The sequence below is a fragment of the Embiotoca jacksoni genome, unplaced genomic scaffold, assembly GCF_022577435.1.
Source record: "Embiotoca jacksoni isolate LCO1_2020_lvr unplaced genomic scaffold, fEmbJac1.0.p SCAF_13, whole genome shotgun sequence".
Taxonomy (NCBI): Eukaryota; Metazoa; Chordata; class Actinopteri; family Embiotocidae; genus Embiotoca; species Embiotoca jacksoni.
The window spans coordinates 14,729,084-14,751,062 of NW_027185263.1; the positions used below are offsets into that span (position 1 = coordinate 14,729,084).

Below are 21,979 nucleotides of genomic sequence, written 5' to 3' on the forward strand. Positions count from 1 at the left end.
TGCACTCTGAAACAGTAATTTCTGGAGTGTTGAATCTCTCTAGGCCCTGTAACTACCCCTCGCTTCCAATTTCCTCACCGCTGCTCTCCACTGTTATCAGGTCTGTCTCTGCTCGCACAAGTGTTTACAGCACGCTCCCCCTAACTTATCTTCCATCGCACCTCCTTCAGCACAATGAGCAATACAGCAAGTCAAGCAGAAAAGCAGAGAAATCAGGTGCAACTAGGTGCAGCAAAGCGTACAGTAAGAAGAACCACGTGTGATATGCCACTTATTATAGAGGCAGAATTGTTTGCATTTACGTGGCGATACAAACATCCTCTTGCAGCTCCTGGGATTTAACTGATATGTGAAAATGTTATGAACATGAAAATAAAGTGTCACCAATCAGTCTTTCATGGGGATCTGACTTTATTACTTATTTTCCAGGTGAACATTAAATTAGTTCATGTATTGGCTAAAAATAAAGAGTGGTATAGCATGTTCAGGAAAGTATTACACCTACTGTACAGTAAACTAGAATTATCCCAAATGATTAGGTAGCAAACAAAAACATTACATTGGTGTTTCTGATTTATATGTAGCTCTGTAGAAATGAAATCATATCCTGCTGCTTTAGTGACAAAGGTAATAATGAAATGTTCCTTTCTGAAGTTATTGAAGGCATGGTGGGAGAACAATCACGAGTATTGTGCCTGCTACTGAGTGAGTTTTATAAAATATTGATTGGATGATTGTACATAATCACAGCATCTATTTCAACAGAAACTACTACATCATAGCTAGAACACTAGAGTTGTACGGTACTGGCCCAGATCCTGGTTTGTAGTCTTTGATTAAGCACAGGTGGCAGCCCACTCTTTGGTTTGTGAACTGGTAATTTGAGTCTGGCATTTTGGCTTTCTCCATCTTGATTGTTTGGAGCCAGAAGTGACCATATTTGGACAATCTGGGGAGGGGTGGATTGGACTGAGAAACCAGGGACACAATGCTCGCCCACCTATACCGCCAACCTGACTGCACCCCAGGTCTGTCAATCAAACCAGACATGCTGTCAAAAAAGGGCATCACTTAGCTCCAGTTCTCAGATTGCACTTTATGGCACTTCCACACTGGCTTCAGCTTTCAGACGCTGAGACCATGTCCACTTTTATAAACAGTTTATGATCAACTATCAAAGCAGAGTCCATCATTAAACTTCAGGCATCTTTAGTGTCATTACGCATCAGTCAGAGATGGGTTAAAATATACCAAGTCTATCTGGTATCCAACACTCACGGCTTGAAATATGGCTTTAAAAAAATGTGTAGCTTCACTAATGTGGAGGGCAGTAGCTATGGTCAGCTGGGATTCAGTGCTGTTACAGTGGATGTTATGTTATCCAGTTTCCTATATCCATAGAAAACAGTCATGCAACTTCTGCGGCATCTTGAATTCTATCTGTAACTACACCTTACACCTGGCCCTCACATTGCTGACTCTACACAAGAACTATAGCTTCAACTCCAAGCTGCAACAAGCACCATCCTTTCTTGTCTAACAGGATAATGAATACATATCTAATAAATCCAAGGTAATGTTAAGGTGGAGCACTAGTCCATATCGGAACATCACATAGTTTTCATCCAGTAGGAGGAGGACCTTCTTAGACATCCTTAAGAGAGCTGAATCTTCCCATCTTAAGGAATGCTAAATATGCTGCTATACAACCTACAAGCAAAACTCCCCCAGGCATCATGCCAATTCTCTCCCCATCTTTGTTTACAGCCATCAGTCAAAGGCATTTATTCCATCCCTCGTGCTCTACACCTCACATTTTGATATTGATCCATCTCCTCTGAGTGACAGAACAGGAGTCATTTCCCCTCCAAAAAACACTTCAACAGATGTTAATTTAATAATGTGTGGGAGAAATAGCCAAGAAACAAATGGAGAGAAGGGCATAAACAGCTCCCAGCTGGCAGCGGTGGAGCACTTAATACTGACATTAAAGCTTTGTCAGAGAAAAAAAAAAGTGTAAAGTGTCTCTCCATCAAGAAGGCAGTTTTGTTTCACACAGCTTCAGTCTTTTCAGTCTTTACCGTAGTAGGGTAAAAATAAAAAAGGATGATTGACGACAAGCTTTTAGAACATACGGATGCATCTTCACGAGTAAATACTAAGTGTGGGCAGATTAATAGTTTTTGATACGCTGGCATTCACTGTGTGGATAATGCTGCAAGCTTATGTGTGTGTGTTCTGTAAAACTGTAAAGCCCAGTTTGCATCAAAACAGAAAAATAGACCAACATTAAATAAAGATTACTATTGCCAAGGCTCTTAAATTAGAATGAAACTAGAAAAAGTAGTTCTCATATTTTCACATGCTGTGAGTAAACCTTTTCTGTCCCCGTATGTGAGGCTAGAGTGTGGATGTGCTTTTGCATCCTGCCTTACCGTCTGCTACCTCAAGCTGGGCCTTGGCCATGATGCTTCCCGCCACAGTGAGGGCTTGGCAGATATAGTAACCTGCATCCGAACGCTGTACAGACGAGATGGTCAGCTCTCCATTCACAGACACAGACACCCGACTGTCCCCTTGTGTTGGCTGATTGGGGAACAGGAGATCCTGCAGGAAGCGAAAGTGGGAAAATAGGTGAATAAAATGGGCTACCATATGTGCAGGTAGCACAAAAGCATAAAATCTACAAACGAGCACCTCATTTGAGAAAGAAGATGTTTTTTTAATCTTTAATTATTTGCATTAACGAGCATAATTCTACTTAAATGTGAACAAAAATCACCTCTTTCAGCTGCACCTCTCTGAATATTGTATACTCCAGTATTGAATTGATCAAAGCCTAGCCTAGATAGTGTGTCCCACGCAAACTTCTCAACTGCTTTAAATTGATTACTGGGACTATTATTGCATATATCCTTTACATTATCAGTGAATGACTATGGGATTGATTGGTTTTGAGTAGTTGAAAATATATATTTCTAACAAGGCTGCACTAAACTCATCTGTGGTGCACCTCAAGGGTCAATTGTGGGACCCCCGTTTTTCTTAAATTACATGTCTATGTTTGGTCACCTAAAAAAAGTCATGTATAGTAGATCAATTTTATGTCGATGACACTGACATCTTCCTTCCACTAACACTGACTTAAACTAATCTGAATAATTACTTTGCTAAATTACATTAGGGAAAGACTGACTTTGTTGTATTTTTTGGACACAAACAATTTTAAACTAAAATAATCACTGTTGTGTACAGACATGCCTTAAATATACTGACATATTCTCACAGTTATGTACACTTTAGGTAAAATAGTGGATCAGTTTCGCTCCGTACAAGGTCTGAATAGCAGTTTACCACCAGAGTGATAATCCTGCTTTGATAACCTGCAGTCATGGTCGTAAAATTGAGGCATCAGCGTTGTCCATTTCTGCACCCCAGGCAGACAAGCTGATGGGCAGGAAAGGACATTAGCCTGCTTTCATTATGTTTAATGACTCTAATGCAGCACATGACATTGTCTCTTGCTAAGTGAATTGGCTAGTCAGACTAGATTGATGATAAATGACCACTTCATTATACGTATGTGGAACAGAACCACATTCTGCCGTTCTCGGGTTTGATGCTTTTAGTCAGATTCGTGTCCATTTTTAATAGCTGTATTTTAGATAATTTGTATGTGGTTGCAGAATTTATATGGTGGGCTTGATAGAGAGCTAAGGCACATATGAAGAAGTCAATTTTTTCAAATTCAGCATCCTCACCTGGCTACCCTCTCGTTGCCAGAAGACAGTGGGCTGAGGTTTTCCCCTGGTCTCACAGGGAAAGGTAGCTGTTCTTCCTTGAGCCACAATCTGGTCACGGGGTCGTACCACAAACTGAGGTGCCTCTGAGTTTAAGGGTAAAATAAACCATAACACAATAGCAACACATTTGCACAGAAGTGTGTTTTTTTTAGTGGGACTACCAGCTGCAAACTAAAGGACTTCATGCAGTGGGTCTTTGCTATTCTTTGAAGAACTATTTCTTTTCTATTCCAGTCACACAAGCCATTCATCCAGCTGCCAGGACATCAGAATGAATGATATCAACTAATTAGAGTGCTGTAATGTCCATCTTTATTCAGGTTTTTTAACCAAGGCACATTAGCCATTGCTGGAACCCGATTTTGAAAGAAGTGAGGTGGTAAATCTACAGTTTCTACTACAGACCACCAGGGGAAGTCATGGGTAGATAGGAACAACGTAGATATGCATGTCCAATATTAGTTTGATGATAGTGTTTGTGGAATGCCACAACAGTACATGCATACTGCACATGTGCGTGATCAAAAACAGAAAGAGAGCAACGCATGCACAATGGGATCAGCTCTTACTTACCGACGGGGCGAGCTGGTGACACAACAATGGTGTGGGTGAGATTGACACACAACACAAAGAGAAGGAAAGCAGAGGAGTAGGACAGAGGGAAAGAAAAAAAGAAAGAAATGAAAATCAGAAATGAATGAGATGGAGTTGGGTTTCCATCCATGGAAGTTCGAGGGACAAGAGGGGGTAAAATGCTCAGTCACCAAGGCAGGTGATGGCATGGGCCTCAAGGAAATGGCACCTTGGCAACATTAAGAGGGAGGAGGGAAACCGATGCCAAGAACAATTGAACAGATTCATCTCTATCACTTCATTTATGCCATAAAAATAACTCATACACACAGTTAAAATGTCTGTTTGTATTCTAGTTTTATGTAAATGAAGCTGATGTTTGGCAAGGAGAGGCTTATAGATTACATTAGACTGATAAATGGAAATTGTAACGCTTAGATTAATAACTGTTATCTTTGTTGCCTCTATATTCAGTCAATATCAGCCTAATTTAAAATGTAATCAGTGAAAATACGTAAAACATATCACAAATACTAAATACAACATCTAAAGGGACGTTCAATTAAGTTCTATTTATTTACGATTATTGATAATTGTTGTATTCTTCTAAAATATCAAGTAGTGTTTACTATCTTACAGCAGGTTGTGTATTAGCCATTTGTGTTATCTGTTGACAATATAAATGTTTCAAGCAAAAATTCAGCTTAACATAATATACATTATTTGAAATACACTTTAATAACACGGCAGCACCAATTTTGAGATTGGTTATGTTATATATTTAAGGTATAAATGTGCATTAATATATACACAAATAATAGGAAAAAGAGTAGAAATATTCTATAAAAGTATGTTAAATATGGAATGAAATGTTAATGTTATGAGATCTGTGACGTACAGTATGTATGATGATGTATTATGTGAGTATATAAGTGTTAAGTACATGATATTAGTTGATATCAAGTTAACTGTTACATATCTTAAGTTATGTAAACAGTTATAATGACAATATAGAAAGCAGAGAGAATCTGAGTTGCAAGTGCAATATACATATTTTATTATTTTCACATCAGCCTTTACTGTAAAATAACATCCCCTCGCTGATGTGGTGTAAATATGGGGTGAATGGGCCGGCTGGAGAATGAGCCCCCCAGGAGAGGTCATAAAAGTTCACTTAAAGCTGGTTAAATTGTTCATATCTGGAGCCTAGCTGGAGATCTGCAGCAATCAACTACATCAGCCCGCTATATGAAAGAAAAGCTGAGGCCAGACCCAGCCTTTCAGCAGGGGGCCAATAATGCTCATAAAGTGGGCAATAAAGGTCTGATTGTCCTGTGGCCTGCTTTGGGAGATACAAAAAAAAATATCACGGCTGGGTTTATGAGATTTGCCACGAATGGGTCCAGCAGCAGTTACCCACCTCTGATCGTCAGGTAGGCAGAGGCCTCCGCTTTACCCACACGGTTCTCTGCCAGGCAGGTGAAGGTTCCTTGATCACTGACTGATGCTTTCTTTATCCTCAGCAGGAAGTCCTCTTTTTCATATCTGATGTCATACCTGGCGACAGACAGGAACAGTGACATCAAGGATGATTTAATAAAACCTGACAGTCGTATGCAAATTAAAATGCTAACTTTAAATGAAGTAAATACACAAAACAAAAAAACCCACAAAAATCAAGGTTGTATAAACTTGCGTGTGATGTGACACTTTGTAAAGGCTCTGTCATATTTGATAGAATAAAGACAGACTTTCTAAAGCAATTGCTACAGTGGTAGAAAAAGGGGAGCAATTATACAGAGATGAAGGCATGGCAAAATGAAAGGTGCTTTCAGCTGGAACCCTCACCGTTTCCACTATTTCAATATTTATAAAGACGAGCCACCCACTGTGGTGCGGGCTGTGCAGTATACTATGCTTTATGTGTGTGTGTGTGTGTGTGTGTGTGTGTGTGTGTGTGTGTGTGTGTGTGTGTGTGTGTGTGCGTATGAGAGAGAGCAAGGAAAATAGAGGACGGCAGAGAGAAAGGGAGAGATAGACAAACAGTCTGAGACTAAGGGAGTGGCACAGTCTGACAAACTGAATTTGATGAATGAGTCGAGCAGTAAGAAATGACTAATTCATGGAGATGTTCCATGCATCAGTGTGTATCCACCAGTGCACCATACTGTAAGGCAGCAGTGGTGCAGTTGGGAGAGAGAGAAAGATCTCAGCTAGTAGAGTTTAGATAAGCGCCTCAGAGGGGCTACAGATGGAATGAGGAGAGGAGCAAGGAGTCGGGCTCTCCCTCTCTGGGGTCTCTTTTGGCGTGAGAGATCTTGTGAAATTGTCTAGCCAGCCATACCGATTCAGAGATGGGAGGCAAGTCAGGCAGAGAAATGGCACAAGGGGTGAGAAAAAGTCACATTTGAAATAGATGTTCCAAAGGGTGTGGGCAGAATATCGATGCGGGTTGTGGGGGTCTGTCCAGAGTCTGGTGAGGACTCCATTCACAGCATATCTCTGACCCAGATACAGACTTCCCAGGAGGCGGACGGTTTCAGGAAAAGAATGAAAGAAGTGGAAGGAGGGAAGTGAGGCGAAGCACGTCTGAAAGTAGGACATGTTTCTGGAGTCAAGGGGTACTGAGGTAGAGGGCACGACGTAGGCAGACAGACGGGCAGACAGGTAGTTATTATAGTCAACCTCACAATATATTCTAACACAGTGTCACACTGTAGCACCAGTCTGCTTTGTTACCGCAGTAATGGCTTGTAAGAAGTGTTACACTTGTAAAGTAAAATGTGTCTTTTTAAGGAATGCAGTTTTCAGTATTCCTTTTCACATCAGAATAATTTATTCTAAGAGAGCTGATTTACAAGGTTTTGATGGTTTCATACTGTAGTTACTGTTTATGGTTTAATTATTTGACATACTTAATTTACTTTATAGAAATTCCAAAAGTAATTTAAAACATTTCGATGAATAAAATCTATAATTTGCTTTTTAGCTCGATAATGACTTTTACAGCACAATTAACAACTAGTCAAAAATATTGCATAACTATATACTGCTATTGCATACAGTTCTGCATTATATCCTTTTGCAAGTCAGATATTTACTGTCAAATTAAGTGATGCATCTTACAATTTAATTTGGTTTAGTAAAGTCTTAACCTTACTCTGTCATAAATCATGTTATGATTTGGCGTAATACAAATTAAATTGAATTGAAATTTAGGTTATTCTGAACATGACATCAAATTCACAATACGTGTGTAGATATTATTTTTCATCATGTGTGCATTATTGCTAAATTAGCAAACTAAGGAAGAGTGTTTGCCTATGTTTTGCATGTAAATTCATTTAATTGTTGGTTTCAAATGATTACATAAATCTAAATCCTTGCTTGAAAGATGAAGGGGTTATTACTTAATGTGAGTTAATGAGTAAGGACTGACAGTGTGACATGTTTATCATTTAATTTCCAGATTTCAAACATCAAATAAAACAACTATTTATGTAGTAATGGATTCAAAATGATGGCTAGGTTTCAAAGAGACACACTACATTTGAAGTATATTACTGGTCAGTTATTACAAAGGGTGTAAATCTCACATGACAGGCTGATAATAATAAAAATAAAAATAAGTGTTGTGATGGAATACAAGCGGTTAGCCCATTTCTATGATGTGTGTATGACCTTTTGATATGCTGCAGTCCAATGCAAGAGCACTAACAACTGGCTTCAGAAATCACTACAGAACTGAGTCAGCAACTTTACAGCTGATTGGACATTATAGACTTCAAACAATTACGTGTCCATGCAGAGCTAATGCATTTTATGTCTTTATATTCTATATCATATTCTATATGGTTCTGTATTGTGTCAGCATCTGAACCTTTTATGTACTACACATGAAATACCATAGTACTTGAAAGTCAGCATCAGTCAAAAGCAAGCAAGGACACTCTTTCATCCAGAAAAGTAGTTCAAAAAGCAAATAATGAGATTCTCTGCAGCTAATAAAGGATTTTTGCCACACTGATTAAAGTCCTCCATGAGTAATACAGTATGTTAAATCTTCTTTTCTAATGGGACTCATTACCTCTGCTTAAACATTTATCTGTTATCACTATACCATACCTGCCGCGGGGAATATCCACGTCCTCCTTTTTCCATCGCAGCGTGGGTGGTGGGTCGCCGTGGACCTGACACCTGAGCTCTACGCTCTCGTCCACCAAGACCACCTGGTTCACAGGGCGCTGCACAAACACTGGTCTTTCTGGATGTGGGCAGTACACATGATATAGATGCTAAAGATGCTTTTGACAGAGTGCTTCATGTGATGCTGTGCAGTAAATGGTGTACTCAAATAACTTTTTGAAGCAAGCAAAGAGTGTATGACAGACTTCTTACCAAACACAGAGAGCTGAGCTTTTTCACTCTCCCTCTCCCCGACCATGTTGGCCGCCACACACACATAAATCCCTGCATCGCTCTTCTTTGTATTCGAGAGCGTCAGTTTTCCTCCACGGACCTGAGGAAGAAGAAGAAACACTTGTGAATTAAATGAACTGGCCCAAGTCCTTTACCTCTGACAGCTCCAGGTAAATGTGAGCAGTTGAGCATGTGATTTGGAGTAGGGGTCGTGTAAGAAGCGAAGGAGTGCCCCCCAACCCCTCCAGAGGGATTAACCCACCGTGATTCTGTCATCCTTGAGGTCAAGGCGAGTCTTATCTTTCCTCCAGAAGGTGTTGGGTTCAGGATGCCCTCGTGGTGGCTGACACTCAAAACTGGCCGTCTCTCCCACCGCCACCACCACGTCCTGTGGGTTCTGCCTGAAGTCATCGCGCAACACTAGGAGACAAAAGAGAAAGGGGAAAAGAGGTTGTTACCATAGCAGTAACATTATGTCATTCGGGTGATTAGTTTGTGTTGTCATTGCTGTTCCATTATGTGAACCAGAAAAGGACTGAGCTGTCATGGATTAACTGAAGTCTACCATATTTTTTTCTACTTCAAGAGTCCAAGATAATTCTGGCAGGTAGGCTGCCTCACAGGACACTCAGCAATTTATGGGTCTTCAATAATACAGTTGTCCCCCCTGAAGGAATGGGGATGGGCTCTTTGATCTCAGGACATACATGGAACGGTGTATAAATCCAGGTAGGATTCACGGTACGGTGTGCAAAGGAAAGGCACTTTAAAGGAGGGCAAGAGACATAAAAGCAAAGTAAAAGTACAGAAGCAACACAGGTTGACAATAAGTGAAAGATCATGCATTAAAAATTCAAACTACATTAAATCTATGAAGCCCGACTGAAAGCTTCCTTGAGGCTATGTCCCACAACGTGAAAGTAGTGACTAGAACAAATTCTTAAGTCCAAAACACACGGGTGGTATCTGACACACATCTGATACAACACTAGTACTTATAGTTGTTTTTTTCCACACAGCAGTGGCAGCAATCCACATTTCAATTTGACCTGAATCTTATGAAAGAAGAAACTATTATTAATAACAATTATTAGTAGTATAATAAACAATTACTGGCCCTGATTATTCGCCAAATTCTTGAAATTAATCTTTTGGGAAACATGAATAGCCACAGAAAACTCTGCAACACAATATCACAAATGAAACATAACAAAAGAAAATAAGAGTAAAGACTCAGTATGAGTACCTTCATGAGGTTAATAGCTAAAAAAAAATATTGTTGTTTGCTGTCTCATTAGTCATACAAATAGTGAAGAATGAAATTGGATGTGCATGTGAGGAGTAAAAATGAAGAGTCTTGCATGGAATCTCTGCTACAGTGAAGATAAGCAGCTTGGGATGAGTGAAAAACATTTATTACAGGTAAAATGGGAAGCAATAACGAAGTGAGTCCAAGCCATTTCTTCAGACTTCATAAAATACACACTAAGTACCAAAGGCTGCTTTGTGGGCTCTTTAAGAATTCAAACATTTATTGGACATTTGAAGGAGGTAAATGAGGGTCAATGTGCTGTAAAATTCACTTTAATAAGATACATGTTTCAATGTTCTGATTTTACCAGTTTGGCTGTGACATTTTTTTTTCTTTCTGAAACCTTGGATGACGGGTCTGTTCTTTGCAGCAGACACACGGTCAGACCTTGGTTTCTCATTGCATGTTTACAAGTTATCAAGGATATTGACGTGATTAAGGACTCCTTCATGAGGCTTTATGAAACGAACAGGTGCAAGTTTCAGTTAGGAGCAATGGTAGAACTGTTTCTAAATGCCTCACAGACACCAACAAAGTTCATGTATCTGGCAATGGCACAACTGTCCATGATGTAATCCGTGCAGCTAACCAGGAATCAGAGTCTGTCAGGGGCCAATGCTGCAACTCTATTGTGCACAAAACCTTTCACATAGTCCTCTAAGCAACTATACATCGACATTACTGGATAAACTCTTGATAGTGGTGGCTGTATATACTAACTTTTAACCTTGTGTATAACACTTATGGTTTTAAGTCATAGCCCATTTGATGTATTTTTCTCTTGAAATGTTCCAAAACTACACGTTTTATCAAAACTAAAAAGCTTTTTTTTATCTCTACCCATCACTTTTATTGTGGATGCTTCATTCTCAGAAGTTGCAAAGGAAGAAGGCATGCTGGGAAATGCTGATGTGTTTGTCCAATGACCTTGCTCCCTGTCATTTGTGATTACTTGCAGGATTTATTTTTTTTTTCTCAACAGTTCAACTTTTTAGCAAGAAGCTCCTCACTAAATGGACGAACAGTTAGCAGCATAAGCTAAATGTTGTTTATGTGTGCAACACTGCATGCGCTTGTGTTTGGAGCATATTTGCGAGGGGGTCAATCACAATGTTGTTAAGCCGCAGGTTCCTGGTATGGGCTTGTAGTGTTAAAGCTTTCTTGAAATTAATTAATCCTGTAGTAAGGTGTTCCACTACGATATGATGCAAAAACAATAGCCTTAAACTATGACAGCTGCATGAAATATAGTGGGCGAAATATGCCACAATTAATTATTTTTTTTGTTACATCTACACAACTTTAGCTCATTAAAATTCCATTTATGAGCAGTTTTTCCATTCTCCCACTGCTGTCAACATGTTAATGTATCCACGGCAGGGATATCTGCGTTGGATTTTGTGTGTTCAAAGGAACGAGAATGTCAAGATTTGTCAAGCAATGCCTGTAAAAGCCACACTCGTGCATTTTGAAGAGATGTATGTGCTAGCTGCCGCCAAGTTAAAAGGTGAGCGCTTCAAAACTTCCCAGTTCTGTCACAACTCTTATCCCAAATATCAGTTCAAAAGCTGCTGCTTTAAGTAGTTCCAGGAATGACTGTAATGCAAGCTATCACTGGAATTATGGTTAAAAATAGAGATCATGATTTGGATCCTGCAATGCATTGTTGCCGCTTTGCATTAATAGCTTATGATATGTTGTTTTTGCAGAAGTCTTGCTGTAGGCCCATTTTAAATAATAAAGTGAGCTGTATGACAACAACCATGACTGAAAATAAAATACAAAAGTTGAAGTTAAATAATTAAAACAGAGATTTTTTTTTCCTCCTACTTTTGTTGTCCAAGAACTTTATGCTTATGAATAAATATTAGTTTCTAAGTGTCATTTCTGATTTTGTGTGTGATTAATTGATAACAAAAATTGTGATCTTAATTATATCTCACACCAGATGAGAGTTTATAAAACTAGTAAACTAAGTAAACCGGCTCGGTGTTCAGTTTGCTTTTCATCCTCATTACCGCCAGCCATGCTGCTGATATACTGCAGCATGAATTCCACATCCCAGAGGACACCTGTAGTGAAAAAGAAATCAGGAAGGACCCAACGGCCCTTTGGTCCAGCTGTCAATCACATTCAGCAGCTGGAGCAAATGAGTCTCAGTTGCAGACACTACTTTGGCACAGACATATGCCTGGTCGGCTGTCACGTTGTACTGTACATTTAGTGACCCATTCCATGAAGGCAACAACAGCACTCATCCAGTCACACAAGTGAATTTCTGTGCTTATGTTGTCACATTGAACATGCTTCTAAAACAGTAAAGCTTCTCTCAGGAGATTGTGAAAGCCAGATGCACACACAGAGGAAACGCTGATATCTGAAGAGGTGGAGGGAAAACCCAATTACAGAAACGTGAGGCAGAGAAAAGGTGTTGTGTCTTAAATGGGGATGATAGTGTTTTTAGACAAGTGCCACAGTTATAAACTCCACTGTTCTGTTTAACTACGCAAATAAAGGAAACAAATTATAATCTGTTGTCTACTAAAGATAGTAATTAAACCTCAGCCTTTTGCAATTAAATCATTTAAAAATCCCCAAATTCCTCCTTTCTCTTATATGCTTTACTTGTTGTCACTACTTCTGGCATATTTCCAGCACACCCCTCTCTCTGCACCCCCCTCCTCCCCCCACACACACGGAAATTACTAAAATGTAGGGTGTGTTATTTTTCTCTATTCATTTTTTTAGAATAATGATTGATGGTGTACATGATGAATCATGTCTAAATAAATTGGAAGTGAATAACCTATTACATACAATCTCTTGGTAATAGGCCAGTGCAAATTTGAAAGGCTAAGGAGGTCGGGTCAATTATATGAAAACTGTTGGTACTGTGGCTGTGATTTATTCAATCCTGACAGTATGAATTACCCCACTGCACTTGTCCTATACCCCCCTCAACACTTCTGTGTTTGTCCCCCCTTCCTCTGCTGCTCTCACTGAGAGGCCTACGCAGGCTTCTGTAGGCGGTGCACGTGAAGGCATGTGCGACACGGAGCGGAGGTGGTGTTATTCTAATCTGTTGGTCTCAAATGTCGAATCCCCGTGGTGGCTGCATCCACGTGTAGTCTGTTGTCGTGGTAATTATTTCAGATGGCGGGGACGCCACCACAGACTAATGTTGTCTGATTGAGTACTGCTCAATTATTCAAACAAGGCATTCAGGGGACTCACCCATTTGCCAGTTACATTTATCAAATCAGAAGGAGAATGATTTGTAAATGGGCTTCATTTCATGGCACAATGAGTGCTAAAAAATATGTGACAAGGAGGAGGTATCTGAATACAAATAACGATACAGGAACTCATTATATGACAGGAGAAGGAGGTTGTGTGGTTGTTTTGAATTTGTTCGATATTCCATCTTCCTATCCTGATTTCTTGAGACTCTCCACAGCAGCACTCTACAACTGCATTTCATTTCATCATTCCACCGCCAGATCAAATCCATGAAGATCCCACTTGAGATCTCGATGCGTGTTGTTCTGCTCGCAAGCTCCCCAGACGCCTCAAAAGTAGAAAATCTTCTCCATTTGGTAACAAATACGTGGATTTAAAGCAGCCTATGCAGTAGGTGATGTTTGAAAACATGCCCCCACTCCGCACAGACAGGGCATTTATCAGGCAATGCATTATCGGATACAATTAATGTCTTGTGTATCCATTTAGCTTGCACACATTCACTAGACTGTCTATCTTCAGGCATGCAGGTCAGCTCAGTGTTTGCTTTAATGCAGCCCGAGCAAGAAAAAAAAATGAAGTGGCAATGATTTTGAATATTTTTGTATTTTAGTCACGTATGCTCCTAAAACTAATTGCAGAATTAGCTTCAGCTGTACTTTGTAATAACATAACATCTCAATGAACAAACAATCTGCTAGCATGCTACGTTAACATGCCAGAATGTTAATATCAGCTATTAACACCAACATGCTAAAGAACTGCAGCGTCAGCAACTTATATATAGCTGAGACGGATGCTGTTTACTTGAGGCTGTCAAAGTCTGACTAACTAGACAATTACAATTAGTTGTCAGGAAACTTCTGGTGACAAAGATGGTTATGATGGTGGACGATTTTGTTGCACCTCTCTTGGTCCCTGGCACTGACATTACCTTTGTTTTTAGGCCACACTGGCAAATGAAAAGGTGGCTAAAGGTGTCAGCGTTGGTCTGTTCGGTTGGTCGTTTGGGGGTCATCACTTGAAACCAGATTTAGCGCCACAAGCGATGGATTGGTTAAAATTAAATTTTGCACAGACATTGATAGTCCTTAATCCTACAGATTTTACAGACCTTCCTTCTACCGTCACCAGAAGGTTGACATTATTTCCCTTTTAGTGGCACGTCTTGGCATGCAATTAAATTTGGTACCAATATCCATATGTTTCCCAGAGGATGAACCCTTCTGACTTTTAGCGTGATCATACCCTAATGTTACAGTGTTGCTGAGATGTGCCAACACGTGCCACATGAATTAGCACAACATTTGGTACATGCACACAGTGTTGCCTGTGGGGATCAATTTCATGATCTTACTTTTCCTCTCGCGGCACCATGCTGACATTTTTGGTTGGTCTTAACAACGGTTGGATGGACTGTTTGACATTTGATGCCAACATCCTCCTGAGGAAGAATTATAATAAGTGTGGTTTCCCTGATTTTTTTTTTTTTTTCCTCCAACACCACATTCAGGTCAGAATTTCAATTTGCCCCACTTTTGAAAAACTAGTGACATTCCCATGACATTTACCTGCAGTGTTAGGATGCCGTTCATTAGCACGCTAACACGCAATTAGCTCAAAGTGCTTCTGTACCTCAGTACAGTCAAATAAAGATTGAGTGAGGTGAAGTTTCTAACATGAATTATTGGACATTGTTTCCCCATTATGATTTCCTCAAACAACTTTGTTGACTGGTTTATAATGTACATTACAAGGATGCAAGTGGCCATTACAAACCACACGTAGTATGCATTGGCATTGTATCTATGTACTGACTTTGTAAGTGAAACAATATAATGCTAAGTCACTACAATATGGCCATGTGAGCTTAGATAATCAATAAGTGCAGTGTAATGCAGCATAAATTAGACAGGTAGTAATTTCCTATGCATATTATGCATCAGTAAAAAAAAACAACTGCAAAGACAGAGAGCTGCTAACTGTGATGCAAATAAATAGTTACATTTTCAAATCATTTTTGAAATATTAATTTTGCACTAATTGAGTCAGTTCAGAGCATTAATTAATCAAATGAGACATTCGTTCGCTTCATTATACAAAGTGGTAAATAAACAAGGTGTGACAGACAGATGGTGATGGGTGACAAAATGACTGCAAAATTAACTCAGGCAGCATTCTGTTTGCTTTGTAGTGATCTGCTTGTTTACTTGTGCATCCTTGAGTGTGCCTTATGCCTGCGCAAGTCAGCTGGTGGTCCAGTGAGTCGATATATACAGTTACTTCATACTTTACAAACCCACCCCAAAAAAAACCAAAAAACTGTTGTGATGGTGGAGATATACTGCAGAGGCAAAACGAAAAAGAATTGTATATGAGAGGACAGACGAGGATGCCTTGTGAGTTGTTGTGCGTAACAGATGGCTGTGTTTCCTTTTGGGAATCACAGATGCAGCGAAGAAGTGAGGTTCTGCATGTAGATTTAGCTTGCCACGTACAGGCAACATACATATTTAAAGAGCAATCAGGCAGCTTTATTTTGTAGAAATTATTAAACCATCAACCCTATCCAGCTATGAATACACCGCGTTTTAGCCTAACATCAAAAATCGTGATGCAAATATAACCATAACAGTATTGTGTAGGTTTTTACAGTCAGTGATCCAGTGTCAGAAAATGCATTACAGCTAAGTGATTTCTTATGACAGTGGTCTGCTAAATTGTGGTTTGGAGTTTGCTGAAGATCCCTTTTGAACACGATCGCCTGTAGGGGTGTGTCACTTTCTCAACAGCAGTCAAGGATGTCCCATATCTGTCACATGCATAAAATGCACTCTGACACATACACACACACACACACACACACACACACACACACACACACACAGACACACACACACACGCACATAGAAATATAAACAAACAAAAAAACAGCTGCCCTGTCCCTATATCACAAACTTTGCTGATGACCACAACACATCATCACCGTTCAAAGAGACAGAAGCTGAAACCAAGACAGATATGCCGACACACAATCGGGGGATGGGAGGGGAGAGAAGGGAAGGAAAGAATCTAGAGTAGAGAGGGATATTTTTATTTGTTTTAATAAATAAACAACTTAACATGTCTGCCCTAAAAAAGTCATCAGCAATCAGTCAGGACTACGATCAGCAGGGAGATGAGGAGCATTTACACAATGTCCCCGGAGGCTAAGAGCCCGGCACAGACGTACATTACCTATTATAATTCTGCCTTTTCAACAGCAGGGACACGAGATGAGTGAATCAAGGCCGACTTTAACCAAACAAACAAAAACAAAAAATGGAACCCTGCAAATAGAAAAACAGAGACATTTCAATTGTGGGCATTTATTTATGGTGTGAAACGACAATCTGCATTGGTTTGGAATGAGGCGTAAACTGATCCTCTTAGTCATTATTAAAGTCACACTATAACAACTCAATGGTTCTAGACACATAATTTTCAACTTTAATTTGTATAACTGACCTCTGCTTGAGTGTGTGGATGTCTAGAACTTGGTTGGGGCACCATTAAAACTGATCATGACCCGAGTTCATCTCCATTTTTTGAAACCTGGCACAAATGTAAAATGCAGTGTAAGATCACGAAGTCCATGGTAACCTAAGCAGTCAGCAGTCTCCAAAAGTGTAACCGGACAGCTCACAAACCTATAGCCCCGCTTTGCTTTGCTTTTTTGGCATCATTAGTGTCAAGTCCAATTAGCGTCAAGATGACGGTTGGAAATAGATGCGTGTTGAAATGCGAGCACGCCTCCAGCAACACAACATTTAGCAGAGTTTTGGATGCGTTTTAGTTTCTACGGTGACTATAGCTGGCACAGGCAGAATTTAATAGGGAACGCTGTTTTTCCTCATTGTTTCCTTCTTAAAATGATCCTCCGACTTCAGTCTTAAAACCTGGAAATAACGTTTACGGTTTTACTTTTTACCCAAAATTCCTTCCGCCCACAACCACATTTTACCCACATCTATAATTTGAACCTCTCTTTCCGAGCGATGTTTGAATATTAATTTTACACTTTATCCTTCTGCATAAACACATTAGTTATGAATTCTTTGGCCTTTGAATTAGGAGGGAGTCAGCCACCACCAAGAGTTAACAATAACCGCCCTAGCATTGTCGTGTTTAATTAACCTCCATTCTCCTGTCATGTAATGTAAATTGAAGTTGTGGATGGTATAGTAGGGGGCTCTCCTCCTCCCCCTCATCTCTCCCTTGCCTTGCCTCGCCTCTGGTTACTGTAACAGCATTCCCTCAGACCACATTTACACATCTATAATTAATTACTCCTGTCTCCATGCATTTCTTCACAAGAACACATCCCTCTATGTCTCAGACTAACCTATGGTAATCTGCTTCTCCCTGATCCCCAGACTCTCAGGCTCAATCTCCATTTCTATACACCTGTAAATTCCAGTGGCACTGTTGTGTGCATGGCTTTATGCAAACATTTGTACATGGCCGTAGTTTGTAATTGTGTAATCATGGATGCTATATTCCTCCTCATTACCTGCAGTGTTCCATCTTACTATCTTCTTGAGTCTTTAAACAAACCTTTTTTCCCCACATCTGGGGCTGTGAGGCACATACAAACAGTTTTCATAAACCTCGATATTGCTCTGGCAGTTATTGGAAGAATACAAGGGGAGAAAGCAAAATATTGAAAAGGTCGATCACATTATTTTTTCTTCAAAAACCACGGATATCATAGACCCTCACAGCAATATTGTGGAGATGTACAACATGAGCCGGAAAATGAGTCAGGGATCAGAATCTAGCATTTTATCCGCCTTGTTTCACTAAAGCAGTGGTCACCGAGGGAAAGAGCTCTCTTACAGGCCCTCATCTTCTCCAACTGAAATTATGCATGCTGCCGAGTTTCACAGCCATCATCATCATCGCACCATCACAATGAGAAACAGTATGAAAAGAAAAAAGGCTAAATGTGTTCTCTCACAGACCTTCAAACGATAAAAACGTTTAATCTGTTTTTCTACGCCTCCCCTGTAATTCTAGCACGCACTTTTGCTCTGCTCACAGAGCCCTTCAGGGATGCTGTATGGGAATCTTCACTCTATATATACTATAGTAGGCTATAATATTCCTCCATTGCATTGGCTCTTGTGGGATATAATGGAAGAAAGTGATGCTGGAGAAAAGCAAAGATCGGCTGAGATAATCTGTGCAACTGCACCATCTAACATGATCAAACACATCTCACGACGGCCACCAGAGATGGTGGCACGTAGCTGTGTGTAGCACACCATCCTGGCTGTATCCTTCTTTGCATGGGTACTTACAGATGGGCCACAATATGTGCATGTTTGGATGGTATATAGATATGTATGAATACATTTGAATAACTGCTTGGAGCTATGAAGCAGGGCACTGCTCTCCCTTGCTACTGCTACCATTCAGCACAAAAGGAAACTAATTAATATGGTAATGTCATGCCACCACATTAACTGATAATATATGGGAGGCTTTGTTGCTTTGATTGCACTGATTTGACCTTTGATCTCTAAATGAGAAAATGACCTGAAATGATCAAATATGAGTGTAGTACATAAGGTTCACGTAGCCCGAAGGTGACGTGATGTGATGCACAGCCTCGCCCCCTCCCACCACCACCACCATCCACCTAAAAACTGCAAAGGAACGACACGTATTGGTATTAATTCAATGGACATTCAGTATTTGAAACAAACATGACACATTGTTTGAATAAAACCTCACACCATACAAACCCATTGGAGTTAAGCCTGTATGTTTGTATGCAGATGAGCTTGTTACAGAACTAAATATCCTCAGCCAAAAAAAATGCACCACAGCTTTTGTGGTTCTAAAAATTAATACGCACATGCACGTATCAAGGCCTACCACCCAACTTGTATATGTCTAAACATGTATGCTTACGTTTGCTTAATAGCTGCTACGCATTTTTGACTGAGATGGCTGTTGAAAAGTTGAAAACTAAACTGTGGTGGACATATTTCAAACACAAGTTCTTGTTACTTTTTGATTGGGATTTACAGATTGAATATCTGATGAGCTAAAACTGTCGATTCGCAAAGCTGATGTATCGATCAGGACCTCGTCAAGCATTCACAAGTCAAGAGTCGCATTCCATAAGGAAGGATAGGGATCCAGGTATCTTTCTATAACCCTAAACTCCTCCCATCTCCACCCCAGCCCCCAACACCAATGCTCCACTGAGCAGCTTAGAAGATTATTCACCCCAAATCTCCGTTAATCACGTTCATGCACACCACCTGGTAAGCCCAAGGCCACCCTGCACAGATCCTGTATGTGCACAGGCACTGGAAAGGAGCAGCTGTTGGTGGCTGACACCGACCTGCTGCCTCCAACACCTTCCCGTGATCACTTTCTACGTCCTCCATCATATAAAGCATCTAAGTAGATTGAAATGCGGTATCTATCAGAAGAAAGACTGCGGTACCACTTCAGAAAATGGCATCAATTTTTCATACATGACATTTCCATACAGAGACAGGTATGGAGAATCAGTCCAATCTTCCAGCGATCGCCCATCATGGGGTGATCAGTCTCCGCGGAGAGAGAACGACATTCCCTGTGTGAAAACATGCGTGCATATTCATGCTGGTGAGGGTACACACACAGGGAGGTACGTGTGCAAACACAATCACACCTAACATCTCCCGCTCTCCCTCTCTCTCTTACACACACACACACACGCACACACACACACATACACACACACACACACAGATGATAAAACTGCTCAATCCATCAACAGACGTTGAAGTTAATCATCTCTCTCTTCATCCTGTCATTTTTTTTTTTTTTTACCAATTTCTGATACATTTATTGTGAAACAAAGGAGGTGACTCCTTCCAACTCCTCCATAGCAACTGAACCTGTCCATCCTTTCCTTAAACACAAAAATATCGTAATACTTTTCAGAATGAATCTGATTTCAAACAAATCAGACGAGGCAATTCAAATATCTCCATTTGTTATTTGAGCAGTGTGTGTGGTGCGCTGGTTGACAAAATAACTGTAAATACTGACATGGCTAATCTCAGCACAGCTGTTAGTATTAGGTCCTTTAATCCTGGTCCAGATCGGTGATGTGCTCACACTGGCTCGGGGACAGATGAGCAACAGCCACCAGGCTGCCAAGTGGGCTAAAGGCAGCAGACTGGCCGGGTGCTCACTTTTAGACATGATAAGCTGTGAATCTGTGGGTCCTGAAGAGCAGCTCCAAAACAGCACAGTCTTTGTGGCGCATCAGGCAGCCTTTTGACTAAATATATACCCAGCGCTGCTGCAATCTCACGCCATAGCTCTTTTTTTTAAGCTTTATTCTTTTATCACAATCATTCAAAATGTCTGTCCTGATGGGTGGCCAAAGGAAAACCAGGATGGGTAAAAAAAAATATATATATATATATTTTTGAAAATTTGCTTAAAATGTTTGTAACTTTTAATAAAAGTTTTTTAATAAAAAAAAATAAAACAATAGTTTAAGCTAATTTAAACTATTGTAAATTATCAGCGGCTTTTCTTTTTCTCTTTATATTGCGAAGACAGAGAAAATCCTTCTGAGACTGACAGAGGCAGCACGTAGCTCTACAAGTAAACACACACTACATATGACGTGCATCAGTGCTGTTAGCTCAGATGCTCTTCCATCTAAAGAAGGATCACACCCATCTGATTTTCTAGTCCCGTGTTTTATCTGACTTTTTTTTTTTTTCAAATCATATTTGTTGATGCTTTCATAGTCTGTCAATCAGAGTTCTAACTGACACACTATCATCTATAACAGAGCGCTCCCTCTGATGAAATACAGCGCACAACACAGGGATGGCTCTCTTCTTGCCGGCTATGTAATAACCCTTTAAATCATGGCGAAAATGACTGCCGTGAGAGGCTGACTCTGCAGTATGAAGTGCTGCACTTCTCTCTTGCTGACACACTGGAGCCAGTCTGCTCTGACTTTACTGTCTGATCTGCATACGATGCCGGGTGCCAAACCCGGTTGTCGGTGGTCAGATGAAGCAGGGAGGGGAAGAGACGAGACAACATCTGTGTCACGTATCAGTAAGTAGAAAGGTCATAAGTGTAAGACATGCAATAAATGACGGACAGATGGAGGCACAGACATGGACGCCAACCCATATTCTCTCGGTGCGAGGTGTAAGGAAACTGACAGTCCTGTCTCAATGTTGTGGATAAAGAATATTAACCAACACCTCCCTCAGATGCGGCGGCGCGACCTGAGTTTGCGGCAGCGACTTCTGATGATCAGTTGACCATTTATTTGATTAATTATTTATTGAGATGTTACTCCTTTTTGGAGAGTTTTGGTCTTGATTTTAAGAGAAACACTATTTCTTTATCATAATATCAATCTAAATCTATGATCATCTACAGTAGCAAGTGCAAACACAATGTGGGATGCTGTTAGACCTGAAATCCAAAGATTAATCATTAAACTGAAACTATTTTCTAAAATCGTACAATCACGGCTTTAAAACTCAATGGAGGAAAATCCTGTAAACTCTTTGTCTGCTGTGTTTACCTCGAGTTACCTTTAATTTCA

The 21,979-nt window shown here is 40.2% G+C and overlaps 1 protein-coding gene across 2 annotated transcripts in view; it reads right to left on the minus strand.

Moving 5' to 3' along the window:
* The window catches only part of LOC138196609 (roundabout homolog 2-like), a 77,078-nt gene that overhangs the window by 24,819 nt on the left and 30,280 nt on the right, over positions 1-21,979 (minus strand). For both annotated transcript variants that reach the window (XM_069146839.1, XM_069146838.1), the window contains exons 3-8: positions 9,058-9,215; positions 8,775-8,895; positions 8,502-8,640; positions 5,797-5,933; positions 3,762-3,886; positions 2,436-2,607 (exon numbers count right to left, since the gene is read on the minus strand). In XM_069146839.1, the coding sequence (XP_069002940.1) occupies positions 2,436-2,607; positions 3,762-3,886; positions 5,797-5,933; positions 8,502-8,640; positions 8,775-8,895; positions 9,058-9,215 (852 nt within the window). The remainder of the gene's footprint in view (positions 1-2,435; positions 2,608-3,761; positions 3,887-5,796; positions 5,934-8,501; positions 8,641-8,774; positions 8,896-9,057; positions 9,216-21,979) is intronic.